This window comes from Electrophorus electricus, chromosome 20 (genome assembly GCF_013358815.1).
Source record: "Electrophorus electricus isolate fEleEle1 chromosome 20, fEleEle1.pri, whole genome shotgun sequence".
Taxonomy (NCBI): Eukaryota; Metazoa; Chordata; class Actinopteri; order Gymnotiformes; family Gymnotidae; genus Electrophorus; species Electrophorus electricus.
The window spans coordinates 5,693,373-5,716,539 of NC_049554.1; the positions used below are offsets into that span (position 1 = coordinate 5,693,373).

At 42.9% G+C, this 23,167-nt stretch overlaps 1 protein-coding gene across 2 annotated transcripts; it reads left to right on the top strand.

The window, feature by feature from the left end:
* The first annotated feature begins 762 nt into the window (after nucleotides 1–762).
* On the top strand, nucleotides 763–21,264 carry ccdc3b (coiled-coil domain containing 3b). 2 transcript variants are annotated; one of them, XM_027020528.2, is made up of 4 exons: nucleotides 763–1,444; nucleotides 8,243–8,417; nucleotides 20,943–21,051; nucleotides 21,195–21,264. In XM_027020528.2, exons 1-4 carry the CDS (start codon nucleotides 1,089–1,091, stop codon nucleotides 21,239–21,241), a joined length of 687 nt encoding a protein of 228 aa, XP_026876329.1. In that variant the 5' UTR covers nucleotides 763–1,088; the 3' UTR covers nucleotides 21,242–21,264. The 2 variants fall into 2 exon arrangements, with proteins under 2 accessions (XP_026876329.1, XP_026876328.2); XM_027020527.2 differs by lacking the exons at nucleotides 20,943–21,051; nucleotides 21,195–21,264 and adding an exon at nucleotides 12,714–14,141.
* The last annotated feature ends 1,903 nt before the right edge of the window (nucleotides 21,265–23,167 follow it).

Below are 23,167 nucleotides of genomic sequence, written 5' to 3' on the forward strand. Positions count from 1 at the left end.
AGTGCATGTGCAAACATGGAATGGACAATATAGCCGGAGTCAGGGCGTTGTTATAGCTTAACTCTCGGTTTTAAGTTCAAGATCTCATGCTGATCTTGTACGCCCGATTCACAAAAGAACAGACTGAGCAGAGAATAATAAAAAAAAAAAAACCGTGTCTGAACAGGGATTGAAAATCTTCTATTTAAATGCTTTATTTTCGAAGATGCCTTCAGGTTTTCTTTTCTTCTGTCTTTTCCATGTCTCTTCTATGCCCCAAAACAACAGTGTGCTACTGAAACCACTGTTTGCCAAAAAGTGGCTCTTAGGTGTGTTCGGATCAGCCCTACTCTGTGTGTGTGTGCCCTATATCTGACACGCTAGCCATTCATTCATTCATTCATTCATGTGTTTGTTGATCCATTTCCAGCGTAATTATTCTAGCGGTGAGTTTATAACAACATTCATGTATGTTTTTTGAACGCATCTCGCGGGTTGCAGTATTATTGTTTCGGTTATTCCTCAGTGTCTAACAACCTCACAATAAGTTTTATTTGGTGCTTTCACAATGGTAAGTTAAATTATTTTCTTACTTTCTTTCTATCTTTCTTTAATTACTTAATTCTCTCTCTCTCTCTCGCTCTTTCTCTCACTGGTATTAATGTATAAAAATGTCCTGTAGTGTTAAAGAAGGGAATGTCCTTACTGCGGTTCACGGGAAGTTTGTGAAGGTTTAGGCTGCCAAATTGGAGAAGTAGAGGCACTTAGTCGTCGCCCGCGCGCCTTAGAGCCACCCAAGTCCGCGAGCCGCGCGTAATATTAGATCATCGCCTCGCGGAGCGCGCAGATGAGGATGGCGTAAAGACGAGCGGTTAAACGGTCCAGAGGCATGCACTGATTTACGCGCTGCCGGATATAAAACCCGGGTATCCTGACATCTTTGCCGTAACGTTTGTGTTATTACCACGTTTGCGTTTTCTGGAGGTTTACGCATAGATGCTGCGCGTTCTGAGCGGAGTTGGTCGCGGAAAGTAAGTGGGGGGGTTTGCAAGGACAATAGCGCGCGCTGCACATGGTTACTTTTAGCTGGAGGTGCATCGTTTCCTGTGATGGGTGCTCTCCTGCTATTAATTCTAGCGTCCCACCTAAGTGCGGCGTGGGGGTGCCAGCTCCCCCACGACTGGAGACCTCAAACCGAATCGTGCCGGGCTGAACTGGCGGAGATCATAGTTTTCGCCAAAGTCCTCGCCATCTACAAGGAATCTTACAGCGTGTACAACTACCTGCCGTGGCAATATGACACCGATCTGTTCTTCTCTGCGGAGATCGAGCTACTGTGTGACCAGGCGTGGGGCAGCATGTTGGAGGTGCCAGCCGGCTCCAGGTTCAACGTCACCGGACTCGGGTACTTCCCCTGCTACTCCTACAGCGTGGTGGAGAACAACTCCTATTACATCTTCCTGAGGTATGGCTGAGTGGCTGCTCTGTGCAAACAAATACTCGTTCCAACTGTATCCAGTAAAATAATAATAATAAATGGTAACTAATAATAAATCCCCAAGCCTACTAAATTAGCGCATTTCACTTTGCGATGTATTGGTCACTATAGTCAATGTGAAGTCACGTGTCCAGCTTGCAGTTTTAATCGGAACACAGTTCAAAAGTGAATATATCTAAATGTGTATATGAAGAGAATTAAACGCTCTTTATTACTTCACGTGTCTGACCTCCCTGGGTCTTTGTTTCTATGTTTGAGGGAAACTATGATCCAGCTGGCCAGGAAACTGACAGGACCTGAAGATGCTAACCTGAAACAGATGTGTGGGAGTGTGACCATTAACCCTCATTCTGGGGAAAGGGAAAGAGAGGGAGACAGAGGAGGGAAAGAGAGATAGAGAGAGGGGGAGAGAAAGAGAGGGGGAGAGAAACGGAGACAAGGAGAGAAGAGCAGGCACATGTGTGAGTAAAGTGGGTACTGCTCTTTGTGTGTGGTACTGGAAATATGTGTCTTTTAATGGGAAGTGTAAGTTTGTGGTGATAACCAGAAGACACAGGCAGAGAGAGCAACAGGTCCATTGTGCTCATATAACAGAGAAACAACAAGACACAAACTTTCTTCATGTGTCTTTTCTTTTCATAGTAATTCTGTTTGCACAGGTTGGCCGGACCGCAGTTGTTGTAGAGATAGTGGAAGCCTTGTATCTCTGGAAAAGTAGACGGTTGTACTTGTGTTCACCACGTTACCCCCACAGCCCAGCCGGCGAAAAGTGAGCGGTGGTCTCCTCCTACGTGTACGTCTGCTCTGTGTCCACATAAGTCCACATAAGTGCTCTGTGCCTTTCCACGCTGCCTGCTATTGCTAAGGGGGAGGGTAGCGTTAGGGAAGTATTCGCAAATCAGCTGTTTTATTGTAACGATCCCAAATGCATCTTTGTTTTATCGTAGCAGATGCATGGAAAATGTCTGTAGATGAAATTCTATTTTCATAAGAAGAGAAAATCAATTGTTTCTGGGAGGTTTATGACGTCGTCTTCGGCTTAAGACAGGCGAAGCGGTTTCCAGGTACACCAGGTCGGTTGCATGTAACCGGAGCAGATAAACTAGTGCTGTTGTCAGGTTCCTTCCACGCTGAGCACCTGTTCCTTCACCTGTAATGACTAGGGGTCTGTGAAAGTGTATACTTGGGTTTGGTTTGGTTTGTCTATGTTCCACAGCATGTCCTGAATTGGTAGCTCTTTGGCCGGGAGAGGTTGCTGACACCAACCCCACAGTTCAGTTGCCTCTACTACAGTACAATGCTAAGTGGACCTGCCTGGACTAAGGGACATGTTGACACACATCCTTTCATTATTACCAGGAGAACAGTACAAACATTTCAGACATTCCAATGTATTTAATGAGAAACCACAGCTTTAAAGCTAGCAGGGTCAGGCGCAGAGAGAGAGAGAGAGAGAGAGAGAGAGAGAGAGAGAGAGAGAGAGAGAGAGAGAGAGAGAAAGAATATGACCTTTTCCATTGGAACATTGAATGATGTCTTGAATTAAGTTGAAAATTGTTGCATGATGTTAACACAGCCATCAAGCTTTCAGAATCATAGGAAAAAACGTCTTTATCAAATCATAGCTCACAGTGCCACGTATTTTGCAAAACATTTTTAAAAAATCCCTCCAATTTTTTTTACCCAGAAACAAATTTGAACAGCAAATCCAATTAACTACAACCAGGAGGTCAAGGTATGATTTAGATTAGATTAGTTAGATTAGTTCAGATTTATGGCATAATTGCACCACTTCCAGATGTCCGTAGACGGCCAGAATTTAACACAGGGGGTAACAGATTCAAGAATGGCTAGCGGGCACCGATTACTTTAAAGGCATAAATGTGGCCCTACAGTTTAAATCAGTGTCTGCTGCAGCACGTACCAACAGTCATTATGTCCTCAAGAGTCTATAAGCCAATCAGTACGAGAAAGGACAGGTTCAGGCCGAGCCCCGCCCACCCCATCCCTCGCTCCGTTTTCGTCACCCTCCAGGCGAATATCCTTCAAAGGCATTCCAAACCACAGCAGCTCTGGATGATCACCCAGAGGTCTGGAGCCACGCACAATACTCAGTGCTGAGGGGTAAGGGTGGAGCAGACGGAGGTGGTGCTCAGAGAAGACTGAGGTGACAGATGCTTTTCTCACTGTTTCGTTGAAGTGAAGGTCCATAGAGTTCGCCCCCTGCCCAGAGCTTGACCCAGACAGGTCCCAGACTGAGGTATTCTACTGCACCACGTTCTTGATCCAAATGGCATCCTAGGTCAGCCCTGAGAGACATGGGAATACCTGGAAAACACAGATGCATGTCACCAAGGAACAAAGCTTTTGATTGGGGAAAAAAAATGCACCTGAACCCCTGATCCATATTCAAAAGCAGACAATGATTCTGATGTCATCAGGATACCTTTTGCTCTGAGTGTGCCTCAGAGTAATTGGGTACGGGTGTAGTATTCCTCAAAACGCTTCTGTTCGTAAGACGCGAACCTTCCCAGAGGTGAAAGGGTCACCTGATGTAAGAAATCAGATAGCAATACCCACAGCATTCCAAAGAGGTGCCTGTTGTCTTATGGGAGATGGGGGAAGGAAAAAATCCCATCCTTATCTAGAAACCATGCCCTTGTTTGAATGCCCCGAACAACACCCCATGCCCCAGGTGAGTGTTATGCGAGGAAGGTCTGTAGCATGGTAGAGCACAATGCTCTCATCATATCACACCGCCGAGGGCTCACGTGCCAAATCAGCAAAGACGTGTTGAAACGTTTCCATCTCTCTCTCCCTCCTCCCTCCCGCTCTCTCCCTGGTGAGTTTCCACATTTCCTGTGAAATGCACGAAACGACACTCAACGAAACCCACCATCAATCAATCACCAGCCCTGATCCCCAGACAGCACCCGAGATGGGAGAGAGAGAGGGAGATAGAGAGGGAGAGAGAGAGAGAGGGAGAGAGAGAGAGAGAAAACAAGAAAGAGACATGTGTTCAGCTCAGCTATGGGTTTGGTGTGAAACACTAAACTCTTCTACTCTGCCTTTACCGAAGAACAGAGTGTTGAGTTTCTACTCAAATGTGTGATGTGTGAACTCTGAGCTCTACAAACTGAGGGGAAGGAAGCTTTTCTCCTCATGATCACTGAATTTGCAGTACTCTCAGCACATGTTTATTCATTTTTTAAAGTTTGATCTTTGAGTTACTGTTTACTATCCAGAACAGCTGGCAGCATAGATGTTGATGATGTGATATGCAGGGCACTCTATAAAAAATGCTTTAGATGGTCTAGATGGTCTGTTTTAGTTGGTTTGCTTTAGATGGTCTGTTCTACATGGTCTGTTCTAGATGGTCTAGATGGTCTGTGCTAGATGGTCTGCTTTACTGACATCCACATGTCTTTGGTCCACATGGTGTCTAACACTCATTTTGAATCTAGTATGTGAAAGAGTTGAAACAATAAAATTTGAGTCACAGCCCAGTTACCGATGGACTACATTATATCTGCTGACAGTCACTAGACTATCAGACTAGAATGATGTGAATTGAACATCCTGTTTGCTTGTGTCTGTGTGTGTGCGTGTGTGTGCATGCATGCGTGTCTGTGTGTGCGCGAGTATGTGTGTGCGCGCACTTCTGTATGTGCATGCGTGAGTGTGTGTATGTGAATGCATGCATGAGAGTGAGAGAGAGAGATTGAGAGAGAGAGAAAGGTAAAGAATTACAAACCCAAACCCTGAACCATTCTTACAGCTGGTTCCAGTTTGGCAGGACAAATCTCATTCAAACCATCAAAAAGCTGAGAAACCAGAGAGGCCCAGCACAGAAACATTCATCAGAACGGCATGGACTATTGGGTAAAAATATACACACTCCAGACTTTTCCAGACAGGCGTCAGATATGAGTGTGGTGGGTTTTTTTTGTTTGTTATTTGTTTGTTTTATTTGTTTATACATTAAATGATATATGAAAAATGTGCCAGAACATGAGGTCAACCAGAATTTGAGGAGGTACGCTGGCCATGAGATGAGATAAAATCCCCCAGATGCCACAGAGAATACACATTACTTTCTGATAAAAAGACATCCAAAAACACAAAGGCTTACCAAGTACAGTCAGTGAAATTGTGACTGGTAGACACTGGCAGTACAAAAGAGGGAGGAATGCATTAAATTTGTCAAGCAGAACTTTGTGTTATCCTATTTTACAGGACATGAATAACAGATGATGACCATACAAAACCACACAGCAAAAAGACGCTCCTAAGTGACTCTTCACATCTTATCCAAAACTAAATTGGTCCAAAACCATTTTGCAACTGGTCTAACCCTAAAATTTAAGATGGCTCTTAACTTTCAGACAGTAATCATACATGCTTGCTAAATATTTACCCACAATGACTTAGTACACAGCAAAGTGACACTGACCTTCATAAACCTACTGAACTCCCCAAACAACGTTCTCCTCTTCCTTCCTCCTTTCCTCCATTGCTTTGCTTTCCATCAGTCCCCGTTCGGCTCTCTCATTAAACGATATTTAGCCGATATGAAAAACCTCGTGCAGCTTAAACTTAACACACGAACTAAGTAGGACAGGCCAGAGCAACAAAAAACACCTGTTTATTAGGTATTTTTGCACGCTGAATCAAAATATGAATTCAGTTTTTTTGTTTTTTACTCATTATATTCACATCTACATGTTTGGCATTTAGCAGACATGATCTACCAACTTGCTTTTAGCTGTCCACTTAGAACAAATAGTTAAGAAGCGATTACACTCATACGGCTACGTGTAGGACTGTGGAAAATCGATACCAAGGAGAGTGGAAGCCTCTGTGGGATGTTTCTGATGCCAAATAGCAAATATTCGCGAAATTCATCCACCCGTACAAGACTGAACATATTTTTTATCTTTAATAACACCCTTATTTAGGCATAAGTAATATGTACTTATTGTAAATTTCACTTAATGAACTCCAGATTGCACTAGAGTATTCCAGAATTTGAGATCAACTGGCAAAACAGCTTCCTATAGTGTAGCGTACACCAGCTCTAAGCTATCTAGGGCACTAAATGACTGTTGGGAGGTGTTTGGAATTTGTCCTGAATTTCCATCAGGCAGGCTGGGCATTGCTGGATTTAAGCGGCACAACTCTCTGGAGTTTTTGATGCTCCCATAGAGAGCTGCAAGGGGATCCGGATGGATGAACTGTGGTCTTGCAGGCTCCAAACCCAACACTTCCACAAAATACACGTTTACATGCAACCAGAGAGAGAGAGAGAGAGAGTGAATAAGATAGATAGAGAGAGATTGGGGGGGGGGTTCAGATAAAATCCAGGTGAACTGACTGGAGAGTCACCCTTTAGCTCTTAAGACTGTACTGTTTTCATCTAAAATAACACGCCTCATTTACGAGTCAACCAAACCGGAGCATCAGGAAAGATTAAAGCTTTTTAAAAATTTATTTATATATATATATTTTTACTTTTGACAATATACTGAAGTGTTTCAGCCATCAAGAAACAGAACACTGTATTCTCGTGTTCCTCAACACAAGAACACAGATGCTGATATCCCATCCAGCAATCATATTCTCCGAAAACACAAGGGGTCACTGTGTTTCTCGCCACCCGCAGCTGCTGTGTGGCATCGCCCACTAAGGACACAAAGCAAACACTGAAATAATTGCAGAAAGAACAGTTCATGCAAAAGAACACAAACATAAGCGCGCTGCCTGCCCAGCACCCATTAGCATATCGTTTGTATAGAGCCTGAGCGCTTTCCTGCCCAATGCAATGACGCACACCATTACGTTTGCCGTTTTCAGATATTAACAAATAACTGACATGAATCCTTCCTTTTGGCTGCTTTGTAATGAGTGCTCTCAGGAAGCACAACACCTTCAGCGTGTGCTGTGCTGTTGTCAGGGAGTTCAAACACGAATCTGGAGTCAAAATGCAGGGCCATCTTTCCTCTGGCTGTTCATGGCTGCCAGCCAAGACTCACAGGAAGAAAAAAAAGAGTCTGGCCTTAATCAGAAGGCAAAAAAAAAACAAAAAACAAGCTTCTCGTTTTTCTGCCGTGTTGCAGTGTAACCATGGTTTTGGTATTAATATTTCACCAGCTGCCATCAGAACTTTGATTCAGGCTTTGCTTATTCTCTCACTGCTTGGAAAGAGAATAAATATATGTATATATATGTATGTATATATGTGTGTGTGTGTGTGTGTGTGTGTGTGTGTGTGTGTGGTAGGAACAGCAAGAGACTGCCAATCATGACTTATCTTCTTCTAAATCCATCTGAGCCTGAGGGAGAAAAAATCGAATTGCCTGTGAATTAATGCCGATCATACACAATCTTTAGATTTATCTCACCATTGTTTTCATTATTAAAGAAATGGTATCTACCAGTTTCTTGTCAAGAAACAGGATCAGACACATGCGTGCACACACACACAAACGCACACGCACGCACACACACACACACACACACACACACACACACACACACGTTTTACTGCAGGTATAATCTTTCTGGACATGTCTGTTCAATAATGTATGAGCTTTGTTATGGCTTCCTTCCCAGGTTTATATACATTTATTGTAGCAGAAAGAGAACAATGTGATGTTTGTTTGTTTTTTTTTATTAGGGTTTTATACCCTTGGTTGCATTTCCTATGGTGTGACATGATGCAATTATATAAATGATTTATTAATTATTTAAATTATTACCTCCAAGGATGGATGAAAACTACAGCATCATTCCTCACGGAGTGAACTTCCAGGACCCCATCTTCCCCGATACGCCCGACAACCACCGCATGTTCGCCAACCTCTTCCAGTTCTCCAACTGCACAGCGGGGACGCAGGTCCACATGTACACGCCCGAGTGGGAGGCCCAGGAGGACAGCCGGGTGAGCCCTCGCCCCCACCCTGCCGCTTACAGGACACGCGCCATGGACCTGCCAGTCCGATCACCATAACTCACTCTGAACACACACTCTCTCTCTACACTTAAGATGGCCTTAGCCAGGCCCATATTTAATGAGTGCAGAACATGAACTATTGCCACAGATATGACCATATGAAAGTTGTTCAGGATGTTACCATTTTTAAAGTGACGGCCAAAAGTGGCAGTAAGGAGCATCTGCAAAATCCTCAAAAGACTCATATGTGCCCTGCAGTAGAAACAGAGCAAACTGTGAAAAGCTGATTCAGAGTGCAGTGGTAGCTCAGTGGTTAAGGAACTTGACCAGTCATCAGAGGTTTGCCAGTTTAAGCCCCACCACAGCCACGTTGCCACTGTTGGATCCCTAAGCAAAGCCCTTAACTCTCAAGTTGCGTTCAGTCAGAATTGTAAGTTGCTTTGTATAAAAGCATCAGCTGTAAATGATTTCTCACTGATTTTGTGTGAGTGAGAAAGAGAGATGCCATCCTCCTGTGGGAATGTATTCCAGCAACTGAGAAATAAGAGTATGAGAAAACCAGGGAAGGGTATTGTGGAGACATCTTGCGTGCTGCAGATTTTTTGCCTGTAACTGCCTTCAGACTCGACTCATTCAGCCTTAGACTCAGTGCAAATGCAGTGGGGATATTCCATGAGGTCCATATCAGTCACAGGTTCCAAACAAGTGTGGTTTTCAAATCTATACCACACTATAAAAGCAAAGCATTGTGGGCACAGTTTCTGTGTGGGTCAAGGTCTCCGGAGCATTGGGAGCACTGAACTGGGTGACTTTGTTTCTTTAGTTTTAGTGCTTTTGTTCTCTCAGGAGCACATGATTCTCATAAATCGTGGGTGTATTTTTAAACCCTGTGTTACTGTTTTTCTAATGAGATTCTTGTTATGGCTGACCAGGCTTGTACATTTCTGCACGACTCTGCCAGAGTTGGAGACCCACTAATGTCACGTTGCTGTTAACACCAGCCCACATGCTGCAAAACCCTGCTGGCTTTTGCATTTTTTTTCCCTTTTTTTTAAAACAGACATTTATAAATCATAGTGCGCTCCTTGCATTCTTTTCAATGACCACGAAATATCTGTCTGGAGAGCTACTTTCAATCGGGTCCTGAAAGCTTTCTGTCACAGCGAAGCAGCATGGATGGTTTATGTTTCATTAATGAGCTAGTTTCAATTCACATCAGTAGTCAGAAGGTTAAGCGAAGGAACAGCAGATGTCATTCCCTCTCTCAATTGCATTCAGATTACCGCTAAAGTAAGAGAGATATTCATTCCCAAACCCACCCCTTACATGCCCCCCCCCCCCCCCCCCGCTTTTAAACTACCACCCCGGAGGTCTTAACTGCTATAATTAAAAAGCAATAACGACCAAGTTCAGAAACTGAGTGTTACCATGACGACATTTCCCAGTGGGATCTGACATCTCAGGAGCAAAGAAGGATGGAACATGGAGAACACAGGCGGAAAAGATGCCAGAGAGCTGAATTGGCTTCCTACTGAACGTAATCACTTGGCAGTGTTTACTTACCTGTGAAGCGGGAAGTCACGGGGGTGTTGACAGCTTGAGCAAGAAACAAGAAACAGGAAACAGAGTGGCGGTTTTTGCTACGCACAGCAAGGTATGTTTGTTAAAAGAGGCCTCGTGTCGAGTACAGTGGACATCATCAAAACTGTGAGAAACAGATGGTTAGATGCTCATAGATGACCCCTGTGACTGTCTTGCCCACTAGGTGTGCAGGTGTGCGGGGGCATTTACCCTCTGTGTGCATGTAGTTTTCTGTCATCTTCTGTGTCTATTTATGTACAATACAGTGTTGTGTAATCTGAATGCACCTTCTGTTAGTCATATTGGTGAAAGCACACTCTAATATGTCATGGTGTTCACCTGCTTTGCATGTTTCACAGTAGCTCAGGTCATAAAGGTAAAGGAGCATTCAGGAAAAATCTGCTTAGAAAAATGGCCATGATCACTGTGTCAACTGAGACTAATTTTCACATTCAAGATGCTCTCGAAAAAGACACTTAAGCCAAAGCCAATTCTCATTATATATACACAGCATGAAACAAGGTGTGTTGTATGTGGGATACTGCAACAACTCTAACAGATGATTAGATGATAAGACCGGACCACACGGGGCTGTTGGGAGGCTACTACAGCAGAAAGCCCAAAGGAAGAGGCCACAGGAAGTGCATAAGGGAACTGTGGATGAGGAGGAGGCCTTCATCCACACTCACAGACAAGCTATTGCTTACCCTGCCTTCAGCAACAGAAAATGAAGTCCCCTATCGCAGCCAGAGATGGATGAGATAAATGGGATATGGCATTGCCCCAAATAAACCGCCTGCTGCATCTGAAACACAACAGTCAGAATTGCTAAAGGAATCCAGGAATACCAGAGTTACAGTGGACACATGGTGTGGCTCAGCTGTGGTAAGGAAAAGATAACCATGACTTCTACTGATAGCCACCACTGTAGGCTTTCCTGACTTAGTGACAAGCCACCACCAGAGGGTTTGTGCAAATATAAGCATGATACAAACAAGTGGCATAGTTAGTTATGCTTTAACCCTAGGCTGCAACGTACAAGCCACAGGCCGCCCCCAGCACCCACTTTGAAAAAAGGCTGGAAACCAGATGGAAGTCAGAAAGAGCATCAGAAGGGTATATACATCAAATATTGTGTCTGGCTACTGAAGAAATACAACAGCGGCTCATAGGTGAGGCCCTGGAGCTGAGCAAAGGTTAATAACACTGGAAGCTAGACATGCAGATATGCATGAAAGAAGCAGAAGTCAAAACAATGAAAGCCTTCTTCACCACAGAGCCATCTAAAGTGTACTCTCACTTACAATCAGCAGAACCCTGACTGAGGATCCAGCCAGAGCTGAAACTGAACAACACTGGAAGAGAATACAGGAGAATGAACCATCGCATTACACCAGAATCTCTCACAGCAGGAACCAGACAGGACTGCAACAGCAGACATCCTACAACTGGGCAGCAATTGGCCCCGACACGATGAATGCCAACTGGATAAAGAAACTAAAGATCATCTACCAAGGTCATCAGCCAAGAACAACTAAAGGCTGTAGGCCAGTCAGAAGATACTTTATAAGATACAAAGGATTAAAGTGTAAGCTCCGCTGTCTAGGGTGAGACATGGAACATCCTTGAATACATCCAAGCAGTGGCCCCCAAGGATAACCTGGAGAATGGGGGACTCAGACAGAAGGGTGGGGGGACGTTGTCACCATGGAAGCAGAGGAGTTGCCATGGCAGGACAACGCTGACCCATCAACAGTCCACTGCTAAGACAACAAGAATTCCTTTGGTGTTTACTTATTATCGTACAGTTAAAACAGTGGCTAATATTATACATAAACAATTCAGAATCCTCCAGGAAAATGCAGACCGCATCCTTTTGATGAAATTATGATTCAAATAACTGTGGTACAGTAGCCTGAAATCACGCTAAATGTGGTACATGCAAATTTATTAATTCAGCCATTAAAATAACCAGCCCTAATGAATCAATTATCATCAGTCATTTCTGCGCATGCATCATTGCAAAGAGTAGTCTATTGTATCTCAGTAGGAAAAAGATTGGGTCTACACCCTCAGAACTTTAGAACCCAAAGGAATTAATGATTTAAGCCTCCAAGAACTAACTTCAAAAACACATTGCTACAACTTCTGAAGGACAAAATTATATATACATGTATATATAGCACCTGACAGACTAAAATAGCTTCTAAAATGAGCTATTATGGAAATGGGTATTTTCAAGTTAAGTTAACAGGCCTGAACATTCTGGCATGAGTGACAACATTGTTGCAGATCTCCCTAAAGTATGAAGAATTCCACCATACCATTTCACAATCAATACCATTTCACAATCTTATCTTAACTCAGATCAACCAATAAGCATCAAATTCTTATATATATATATATATATATATATATATATATATATATATATATATATATATATATATATATTCATCCAGTTTTATTACCTACTCATACTTTTACCTTCATATTTTGATCATGAGCTTAAATGTAATTATTGCCTAATGTAAATCCAAATATGTCTGCATTTATTAATCGTCAAATTTCTTTTGTGTGGTAAATCATTGGAAAGTGACTCTACCATTCCTATGCACTGTGATCATAGGGCTTGTCTTGTCTGCTTTTTACCAGCCTCCTATATTCTTTCTGTTTAAATTCTTTCCACTTCCTGTCCCACAGCTACTGTGCTCCATGGTGCAGAAAGCCCTCTTTGAGGAAGAGGAGAAGGTGAAAACTCTTTCCCAGAAGGTGAAGATGCTGGAGAAAGCCAACAACCATTTGAGGGACAAAGTGAAGAACATGAAACGTATGCTCAGGCAGGCCAAACGCGACACCAAGGACCAGCCAGGTGTCCTGAAGCAGCTTCATGGGCCTGAACCAGAGCGTTCTGAGCTCCCGCACCCACAGCAAGACACTCAGGACCAAAAACCTACTCACAAGAAAACCCCACCCAGAAAGTTGAAAAACTAGGCAACCAAGCCCAGTTACTGCCAGGGAGTCAAAATGACTGCACATAGGAACTTTAGCAGGTCATTGCCAAAAGCTGTGGGCCTGTACATCTATAAAGGTAGTCTAGAAATAAAATAGTTCTAATGTAGTATGTAATACTAGTCTTCCACCTAGCATTAAGGAGCCAAGGAATCCCGCCCCACCACAGGTGTAGTCATCAGGCTAGTATACTTGTTTACGCTGTTCATGTCATGTAGTGTCTTAGTATGAATATTTCAAAGAAATAACTATTGCTACCAGTTTCACATAGCAGACATATTTTCACAAATGCAACAGCAATACTGTACACATCATCATAGGAGCACTGCGGATTCCTGTTAGTTAGATCTGTCCTTTAGGGTTGTTGTAACGATGTAAATGGCTCAGATTGTTAAGTAATGGTTGAAAAGAAAGTTTCTAGTTGCATGTCATCAGATGGCAAAGAGAAAATTAATCAGTGACACACTTACAAGGGTGTAAGCCGTTTCTGCTATAGAGGGTTCAAACAGCTGCTTTCAGCTCTACTGAACACATACTCCCATCCAGACAAATGCTGCATGCTGACTTATAATGCACTAGAGTGAGTCTACAATACTTACATCCTATGCCCTATATAATCAGATATATGTGAATTTCAAATGTGGGAACCATTTTAGCTAAACCTGCAGTAGAAGTCAGTTCCAGTGAAATATGTGATGAAACAGTGATTCCCCAGTACTGGACATACCCCAGAACTAAAGCTGCAGTTTCGAGGGAGAAGTGCACAGTATTTCACCATTTATGGATGATAAAGGAAAACATGTCTTTATTCTTGAGGGTTTATGCAGATATAGAGCCAGCTGACATCAATTCCTGTCATTTTTTCTACTTCTATGTTAAGATTCCACGCTGTGTGAGTGTACTTATATGGACTGAAATGATTTTTATATTTGCAAAAAGGGTGCTGAGCGCCCAGTAAACAGAACCATTACTCAGTGATGCTTTTTCTGATGAGGACTTGTTACGTTAAAGCTGGTAATTTTATTAAAATTATGAAATGTGGTTATATGGTTTCTTGTATGTTTAACATATTTACAATTATTCCATTAAATAATGAAATAAACTTTTACTGAACTGTGCTATCTATATATGTTTACAGTTTCTCATACATATCAACACTTGTTCTTCAGTGAGACGATCATTTTTATGAAAGCTGTAAAATTCAATTCGAACTGCATGTTCAGAATTGGACTGATTGCTAACTCCCTGCCTTTGTACCACCAAGCCTACCAGAGGCAGTTGATCCAAGATAAAGAGCCCACAAAATGAAACTCATCCTCAGATTAACACCTCGTCCCAAAGCAACAACATGACGCAGATTTATTGATACTGCATATTGGCCGGCCATCATCACATAGATCAAATGCAATTAGTTCCACATTGCTTTTGAGCAGAAATGCTTCCCTCTCTGCTTCATATCAGTACTGGGACATCTGCCAACTCCGTCATTTTTTGAGGGTCACTATTTGTGGTCTCCATTAACACGGTTATGAGTTCTATAGTGATATATGAAGCCAGCGCAGTTTCATTTTGCAGCGGAGTGGAATTGGTTTTGTCCTAGGGCGTTCACCTAGAGGAGATACATACAACTGACAGCCCTGGTATTCCTTTGTTATCTTAAGACCTGGCCCTGTGGTCGTGGGAAGGAAATAACGTATTTCTTTTTAAAAGGGGGTACACAGTTAAAAATGTTTTCGGTTTCAGGACAGATTTCAATATCTAACGCTTTGTGCCTGAATCTAAATTTGACCCAGATTTTTGTAGCAATCGATACTAATGGGTTGCTGTGTCATTACACCTGGCGCCTGGGCAAGGGCAGGGCAGGGATCTGCAGAAATTTGCATTCGAAGAACAAGGACTGAATAGCAGGGGGCTAAAGTGCAGTAAATCATTTTATTACATAAATCAAACAACACACAGATTTCCATGAGCCTGTATAATTCTTTCCTGATGGAGAAAGAGGGGACCCACGTCTTAGCATCTATAACTCTGGCAACATGACAAACTGCTAAGAGCAGAATGAATAGCACAGCACAACGTTTCCAGTCACAGGCTGTTGAATATCTCAGAAACGGCACTTTCTGTTCTGAAATTCACTTGGCAGGCTATGAGCTCTGGTTATTTCCCTCTGCCCAGTTTCCTGGGCAGATAAACCCAATCTTTTCCATATGTCCAACATGCAGGAGGGGAAACTGTATTTTTAAATGGTTGACACTGAAACATCTTTCCAGTGTGTTCTCTTCCTCGATCTGAGACGGAAAAGCAAAACATGACAGAAACTTGTGACCACGATGGACGAAGTATGACCCCCACCATGGGGAGAGGGGTTAGGGTGTATAATACACTCCTTTCTGTTCTCAAAACATTACACCATGCCAAGCACCAAACAGGATTGCAACTCAGCTCTGTGGACACGTGCCAAAGACGATAAACACTGGGCCTACTCAGAGTAAACACAATGCATGCAGGCAAACTGCGAACCAGATGTGGCCACTGTCCTCCATGTGGTGCTTCTCCAAAGAGAGTTGTATACATGGTTTTATTTGTATCTTTTGGTCAACATCACCAGTGTTGTCCAGCTACACTTAAGCAAAAATCGAAGCCTGTCCAGCAAGGCTAAATTTGATGATGCCCACCAGATTAGTTCTTTAGTTTTTCATCTAGTGGGATAGACTGAAGGCTGTGGCTCCCCATCTGTCTCCAACTCTAATTACCCATAATTCCATACAGCATCTGGGGCTTCCTCCTCTGAAGAGGATCCCTTGCTCCTTCACATTGCTCTGATTAATCCAAGCCCTGTAAAAGCTGGAATTGCTTCGGTGTCTGTTTCGGAGTGGCCATAGCAATCTTTCTGCCTTCCAGGACACAAGCTAGCTCCAAACTAACTGTTTTTTCTTTTTACGGTGAGTTTTTATGGATCAGTAAATGAGTCATGGCGAGACTGCGAGACATTTAATGATGAATGCATATGACAAAAGGCAGAAGAATAGTACTTATTCATTTCACGAGTAGGAGAAAATCACCATTTCACTGGTTGTTCTGATGCATTTTTGCTTCTAAACTTGCATTTTACTCTGAATGGTTCCCTAAGGGCCTCGAGCCTGTTTTATGGGTTTCAGCAGTCTTGGTATAAGTTCTGTCAGTGCTTTTTTGTAGACAGCAGCATGCAGTTGTTCCAGAGGTACCTTAATGACTATTCCATCTCTCTCCGACATTGTGAATCCAGTGATCCCTTGAAAGAGGGGGGAGGGAGTCTCGGTCTTTCTGTGCCAAGAAACGTCCATCTGTGTCTCTCTAAAGCAGGAGAGAGGCACTCACTTGAGGTGATCATTTCAGTGGAAGCAATCGCTGTCTCATTGGGTAAGGGCAGTTGCTCCAGGTGTTCCTGAATGACTGTTCCAATCTAACTGGGCCACAGTGATTGGAACAGGTTTCACTGGAATTTTAACAGGTGGAGCAGGTGGAGCTGAAGATCGAGGCAGAGCAAGACGCCAGACACACAAACTCTGCACTTCTAGAATTTAGTGCATAATTTCACTGTGAATTTCATGTCTCTACTCGGGAATCCAAACTTGCAGTGGGAATCCAAACTGATAAACATGTCACAGGTTTTATCAAACACAGCAGCAGTTTCCCAACAAACGAGATCTCAGGTTCCGCCTGCCCTCCCGTCGTGATTCTCTTCCTTGTGACTCATGGTTCTGGAGCTTTCCCATGAAAAAGCCGTGTGAAAGCAGTTTAAAAAGGCTTTGTGGTAGTACGATCCCGAAACTGCAGTGCCGAGTCCATTTGGCAACGATTGTGCAGAGCGCCTGAATGCATCGCAGGGTAATTAAAAGCTGTTTGGAGATTTGCGGGTGTGGGTCTGGGAGAGGTGGGATTTGAATAAACACACTCTGGCAACCCCCAGGCCCCTACTTCTCTATGCAACAGACAATAAAGGAACACAACTGCCAAAAAAAGCATTAAAACAAGCCATCTTTTAAATGCAGAGCTGTAGAGAAAGCAAGATGAAACATGGCATCGAGATAATTAAAGATAACTCAAAGACACTGCAGATCTGTTGCACGTCTGCTGAGGTGCAATGCACTGTGTGTGTGTGTGTGTACACATGTTGAGATCTTGGCATTCCCAAATGCTTCTTAGTTCAAAATGCCTCAGGCATCTCTAGAGGCCAAGCAGTGTTATGCAGTCTGTTGATGGCTAATGAAACTAACAGACTTCACTCTTAGGTCATGATTTAATAAGTCTCCTCCAGATTGCATGTGGTCATCAGTTATCACCGAGAATCCACGGCTGGTAGCCTAGCTCTGCGGTTCCATCAGGTTTATATAAGCTGCAATGTGTTTTTTTAAAGTTAGATGCATCCCTTGCCTACACTGCAATTCTGGTTTTGTTCATCGTAATATTAAGACATGCATTGTGAAACACACGGATCACATTCATAGTTGCATAAGCACTGTGTGGGAGCAAAGCTCTTCTCAACAAATGCCAGGGAACCTTGGTGTCGGTAACTCTTCTGAAGCGTCTCTGATGCACAAGTCACGATGGGCAGCAACTCTGCATATTCAGCAACTCTGCAGGGATCATTTGTACTTTCCAGAGATGGCTGTACATTAGCTGGCTGGATTCCACAGGCCTCAAATGTTAACAGCTTAACCACAGTGCCCATTAAGTAAATGGCAAGCCTAAACTCCTTCACAGGCTATGCTAACTAAAATAACACATGCCACCACACAGCCATTCAGAAACACGGTCAAGACAGTCCTTTCGGTGATGTTTTAAAGTTACACACATTAAAGTTAATAGCGAGGGGAGGATTGACTAGCAGGGGCACTCCTAACACCACCGTCTTATCCATTTCATTGACCATAACCATGATTTTATAGTTTGAGCCATTAATATTGTAGCAATACTCAGAGGAAGCATAAGAACCTCAAATTTCATGCAACCAATAGAAAATGACATGGATTAGGCAGAATAAATATCTCATGCTCACTGAAACATTTTTTTGTTCAGTTGCTTTGGGCTTTTCTTTTTTTCTAAATGGCATTTTGATTGCTTTGGAAGATCAGCAGTCATATTTACTGAGAACCTCCAACCACAGGTACAGCTTCAGATCCTTTTGTTTGGAGACCAACACAACTTCAGGATCTCCAAGGGCTTTAGGAACACATCCAATCTTCAGTTAAGATAAGAGCATATTTTCTGTGAAAGGATCTTTCTGGGCTATGTTAATTATTTGTCAAATTTTGAGGCCATCGTTAAAAAAATAACTTTAAGATTTAAAAAAAAAACACTCGAAAGGTTTTGGACTGTGGATCTCATTGACATTTGATTGAACAAAGATTTTTCAAGAAGTCAACTAGCGATGAATGAAACTGAAATTCACTGATGCAACGAAGGATCCAGTAGATAGATGGATCCAGTATGTGGATGGCTACAGCAGATAGATGGATACAACATATAGACGGACCCAGTATATAGATGGATGCGCCAGATAGATGGATCCAGTATATAAATGGATACAGCAGATATATAGATCTAGTAGATGGATGGATACAGCAGATAGATGGATACAGCGGATAGATGGATCCATTTTTCAGGCATTATGTAGGTGGTGGAGCTTGTATGGAATCGTATTCAGCAAAGCCCTCTTTTTTCAAGGTCAAGGGCATGAGGTTCATAGCAACCATGAAAACACAATCATGTCCCAGCAGCAATTCAACTGAACTGCAGAATCCACTTCTCCACCCACTGCCAAGAGTCAAGTCCTATCTCTAAGATTAATTTGAAAGGTAGCACTGAGCCTTAGAAGGAATACATACCATCAAAGATAACACCTGGCAGAAAAATATACCCCATATTTGCTGCAATTTTCCTACCTCTTAGATTACCATCTCTGGGTTTGTAATGGGGCAGCTATATGTTGTCATAATTGAGGCAAATCTCCAAAATCCCAGACCCCTAAGACCCCCAATCACTCTCACTCTCACGCTCACTTTTTATGGCATTCTATCTGTGTGTCAGATGTGGGCTGTTGGCAGCTGTTGGACCAGCACTGTGATTTCATGTGCTTGTTGTTAGTGGTGCATAATTTGTAGCTCAAACTTATTCGCTGACTCATACAAAATGTTATTTACTTTTTGATGCTTTCCATTCTCCTCGGTTCTGGACCCCTGGACCGTCATGCGAGCTGCACTGGAGCACAACTCTGGCTTAAACATGAAAGACGTTCCTGATGAATTTTGGGCAAGACAGATTATTAATGTTCTCAGATGTCCAGTCGCATCCAAACTTCAAACATCATCAAGCAATTATGACCCATCTGGTATCCTTTAACATCAGTTAAAAACAGCTCGGTGCTGTTTTTACAAATGTAACTGGCATGATCTCTTCATGGAAGTAACCGAACACCAACATACATACAAAACACGTTACCCCAAAACATCCATCAGGCTATATGTTAATGAATTAATTCTGTAAAAGTTGGAGGATGAATGACAATGGTATTTTTTAAAGGATTCATTGACGTTTCTAGCAACTGGGGATTCCCGAAACATTAGCTTTATTTGTAGGGTCACAGGTCACAGGGGGTATAAACTTTTTTAGCTTTGGAAAATGGCTCTATTTTTAGCTTTGCTTTCTCCAAGGCTGTGGGGAAAAGGTGATCGTTTTTTTGGAGGTCAAACTGTAGGTGAGGATTGTGTACACAGACTCACATTCTTAGTTTTCAACTGATCCCAGCCCAATCTCCCCAAACTAAAGCCTAAACAAAAGCATCAAAAAGACACCATCAAACTACGCTCACATCAGAGACTCCATCTGTCCAGCAAATGGCGAAATTTTATTATCACTTCAGGGTGTGTATCCTCCATCTACCCCCCCCATTTGAGAGCTGATTGCAGTACAGATTTAAGGTCTTGCACACCCATCTGGAGTAGCTTAGAGGTTGGCCTCTTGGTCAACCTGGGGTCACCAGAGAAAGATGAGGTCATTACTTAGCACATCCCACTGAGAATGAAAGACTGAATGTGTGTGCACACACACGAACACACAAACGAACGCACACACACACACACACAGAGTATATTTATGAGGGTTCTCCATCATGGCTATACTAACAAGAAGAATAAAATGTCTTCAAAAATGTTAGACCTGTCATGTTCACCAATCATCAGGGGTACATTTAGTTGCCACAGAGAATATTGTAAACACACACACACACAAACACAAACACACAGGAACTGTGCTGATCAGAAAAACCTCGCAGGATTTTCCTCCTCAAGGTCATGTGGTTCACTCAGCTGCGAGTGAGCAAGGGTGCGAAATCAAAGCAGAAGAAGAGTGAAATGTTGGGCTTGGTCTTCTGTGGAGCCCTGTCCGTCTCAGCCTCCGGCAGCAGCTCACACTCTCTGAAGTGCTGGGCTGCTTGTAGGTGGACAGGCCAAAAAACCCAGAGGAAACAATCATTTAAAAGGAAATCAGTGTGCACACTGTTACTGTGCGCGTGTTTATGGCCTGTGGTTGATTGGAGAATTCAGTGAGTCACTAAACAAAAGGAAAGAACCATTTGATGAGGTTGTGTCGGGTAAACGCGATAACATTTGGTTGTACTCAATGTAAAAGTGACTTAAACTTTAAATTCCCTATGTTCACACCATATGTCCATGCAAGGAAATAGATCAGGGAGAGAGAGGTTCGGAGATAGATCGCATAAGGGCCAGAGATGGAGGCGTGATGAGAGAAAGTGAGAGACCTTCCATAGTTTGGTCAAACAGTCTCACATATGAAGTTTATCATCTCATCACATTAAGTCATGGATCTCCTGTTGCACTGTCTGTATTTGTAGTGGCAGAAGACTGTGTAATTTCATTCCAGGTTGATGCTGGTGTTTTCCACCTGTACCACAGAGGCCAGGAAAGCGCTGATAGTGCAGAGTACCCATCATATCCACTGATCAGGAAGTGGCCTTTGGGAGAGATGAAAGGTGAGAGAAGAGTGCTATTGGAATAGGCCATTTAACCTGTCATGTAATAAACCCAGGGAGAAAGCATACAACACACAGCTGGATATGTTCTGATGTTATTTTCTAACAAATGCCCTTGATTTTCTGACCTTCTCTTTCAACAGCCCTTGGAGCAGATTGTTTGATGGTCTCCTGCACAACACTGTTTTGAACAGACTTTATAAATCTACTGACATATGACTCAATAAATACTATTTAATGAGGTTAATAGTGTGACTGTTGAATGGACAGGGACTCTGGGTTCTGTCTACCTTTTCACTCCATCTGTTGGTCATTCTTTGTAGTTTCCTTAGTATACATCAAGCTGTAGCTGGTTCAGCTGTGGGCCAAAGCTCTTTAGAAGCAAAAAGACAGACCAACGCATGTTTCAGTGCCTTTGGGTTGCAAACACCAGAGGCACCCAAACCACCACTCACAAAGAAACAGGATGAAAAAGAAACAATGATGAATGGATTAATGGAAGGATGAATAAAAGGACAGACAGATGACTACACAGATGGATGGACACAGAATCAAATACAGGCACCCAGAGCCAGTGCATTTTCTGTGTAAAATCCGGTCCCCAGGGCCCGCGTGGAGGGGCTCGTAATGGCAGCGAGTTTGGTTTGGATTTGGCTGTGACCCGACAGAAATGCTTCAGAAGACAGGCATGGCCGTGAGCAAACTTTTCCTTTCTCGAGGAACCACATTTCCTTCCCTTTCCTTCTCTTTCAGTTTTTTTGAAACGCTGAGAAAAAGGGCGTTTCCTCACACAGCGGAGCACAGACAGCAGGCTCAGAAGCTAAACGTGATTCAATTGCTACGTACTGGGAATCATACTGCAACCAATAACTCCACGTAAAGGGGATTCATTTACAGGGTTTCCTCCACACTGTGCAGCATCAATACGGCATGCCAGGGGGTGGGAATCAACAGGAGCCATCCACATCGTGACCCTAACCCAAGATCAGCATTGTCTGAAGCTGACAGCGGGATCAAAACGCAGTCTGGCTACTCAGACCCCTCATGATGCGACGAAGGGAAAGACCTCTCTGTGTTTGTACCCTTCCTCCCGTCAGTAAAGTGGGCTATGGTTCTAACAGAGTTTGTCAGACGACACCCTGTGAGATTCGAATGCACCGTAACGTCCTAACATGCGCTAACGTCCAGCAGAACAACGGAGTCCAGCTGCCTGTGGTTCCCGAGACCCTCCAGGACAGGACATCCTCCCGTCATCCAGTTCCCACTTTCCGCTGGAAGGCTCACTTTTACTTCGAGTGCTCTGGATTTCTTCGGAAGCTGATCACAACCATACTCTGGAAGAGTCCTCTATGTCTGTGCAGAGTGGGTGGGGGACTTGTCCCATAGTGCCCCATTGAGGTGGGACCCATGTCCAGACCATTAACGTAATCACTAAGGTCTAAAGGGATGTAGGGGTGTGCGGGTGTGTATGTGTGCGTGAGAACTCGTATATATGCACACGTGCATGCGGGTGTCTAAAACATATTTATTTATTTATTTATTTTTAATAGTGATGACAATGTGCTCTTGGAATCATGATGGCTGAGTTCTGTGATGGCAGAATATAATGAAAAGAACACCTGTGAAGGTCTCTCTCTCTCTCTCACACACACACACACACACACACACACACACACACACACAAGTTCTAACTATATTACAGTGACCAGCTGATCAAAATTGTTCCTTAAGGATTTCTTCTATGATTCTCTTGAATGTCTTACATGCATCTGGTATATTGGGTTATATTACCTTTGCAAGCATTCAGTTATTATTCACACATTGCTCTATTTTTTTTTTTTAAATATGCACTTATGAAATTATGTATTATATTAAATAAATATACATCATAATATATAATACATAAATATATGTATTAAAATTATATTTTAATGTGAACTTATGAAATGAATTAACGAGGTTAGAGAGCAAAGAGCAAAGCGGCTGTAAGGAGGCAAATATTTGCTTTAGCTGGGTGAGATGCGACAGTGTGCATTTGACAGTCTAATTTTCTTTGCAAACGCAAAAAAGCAATCACATGCACCCATGTGTGGCTGAACTAAGTAAATTCATGCTA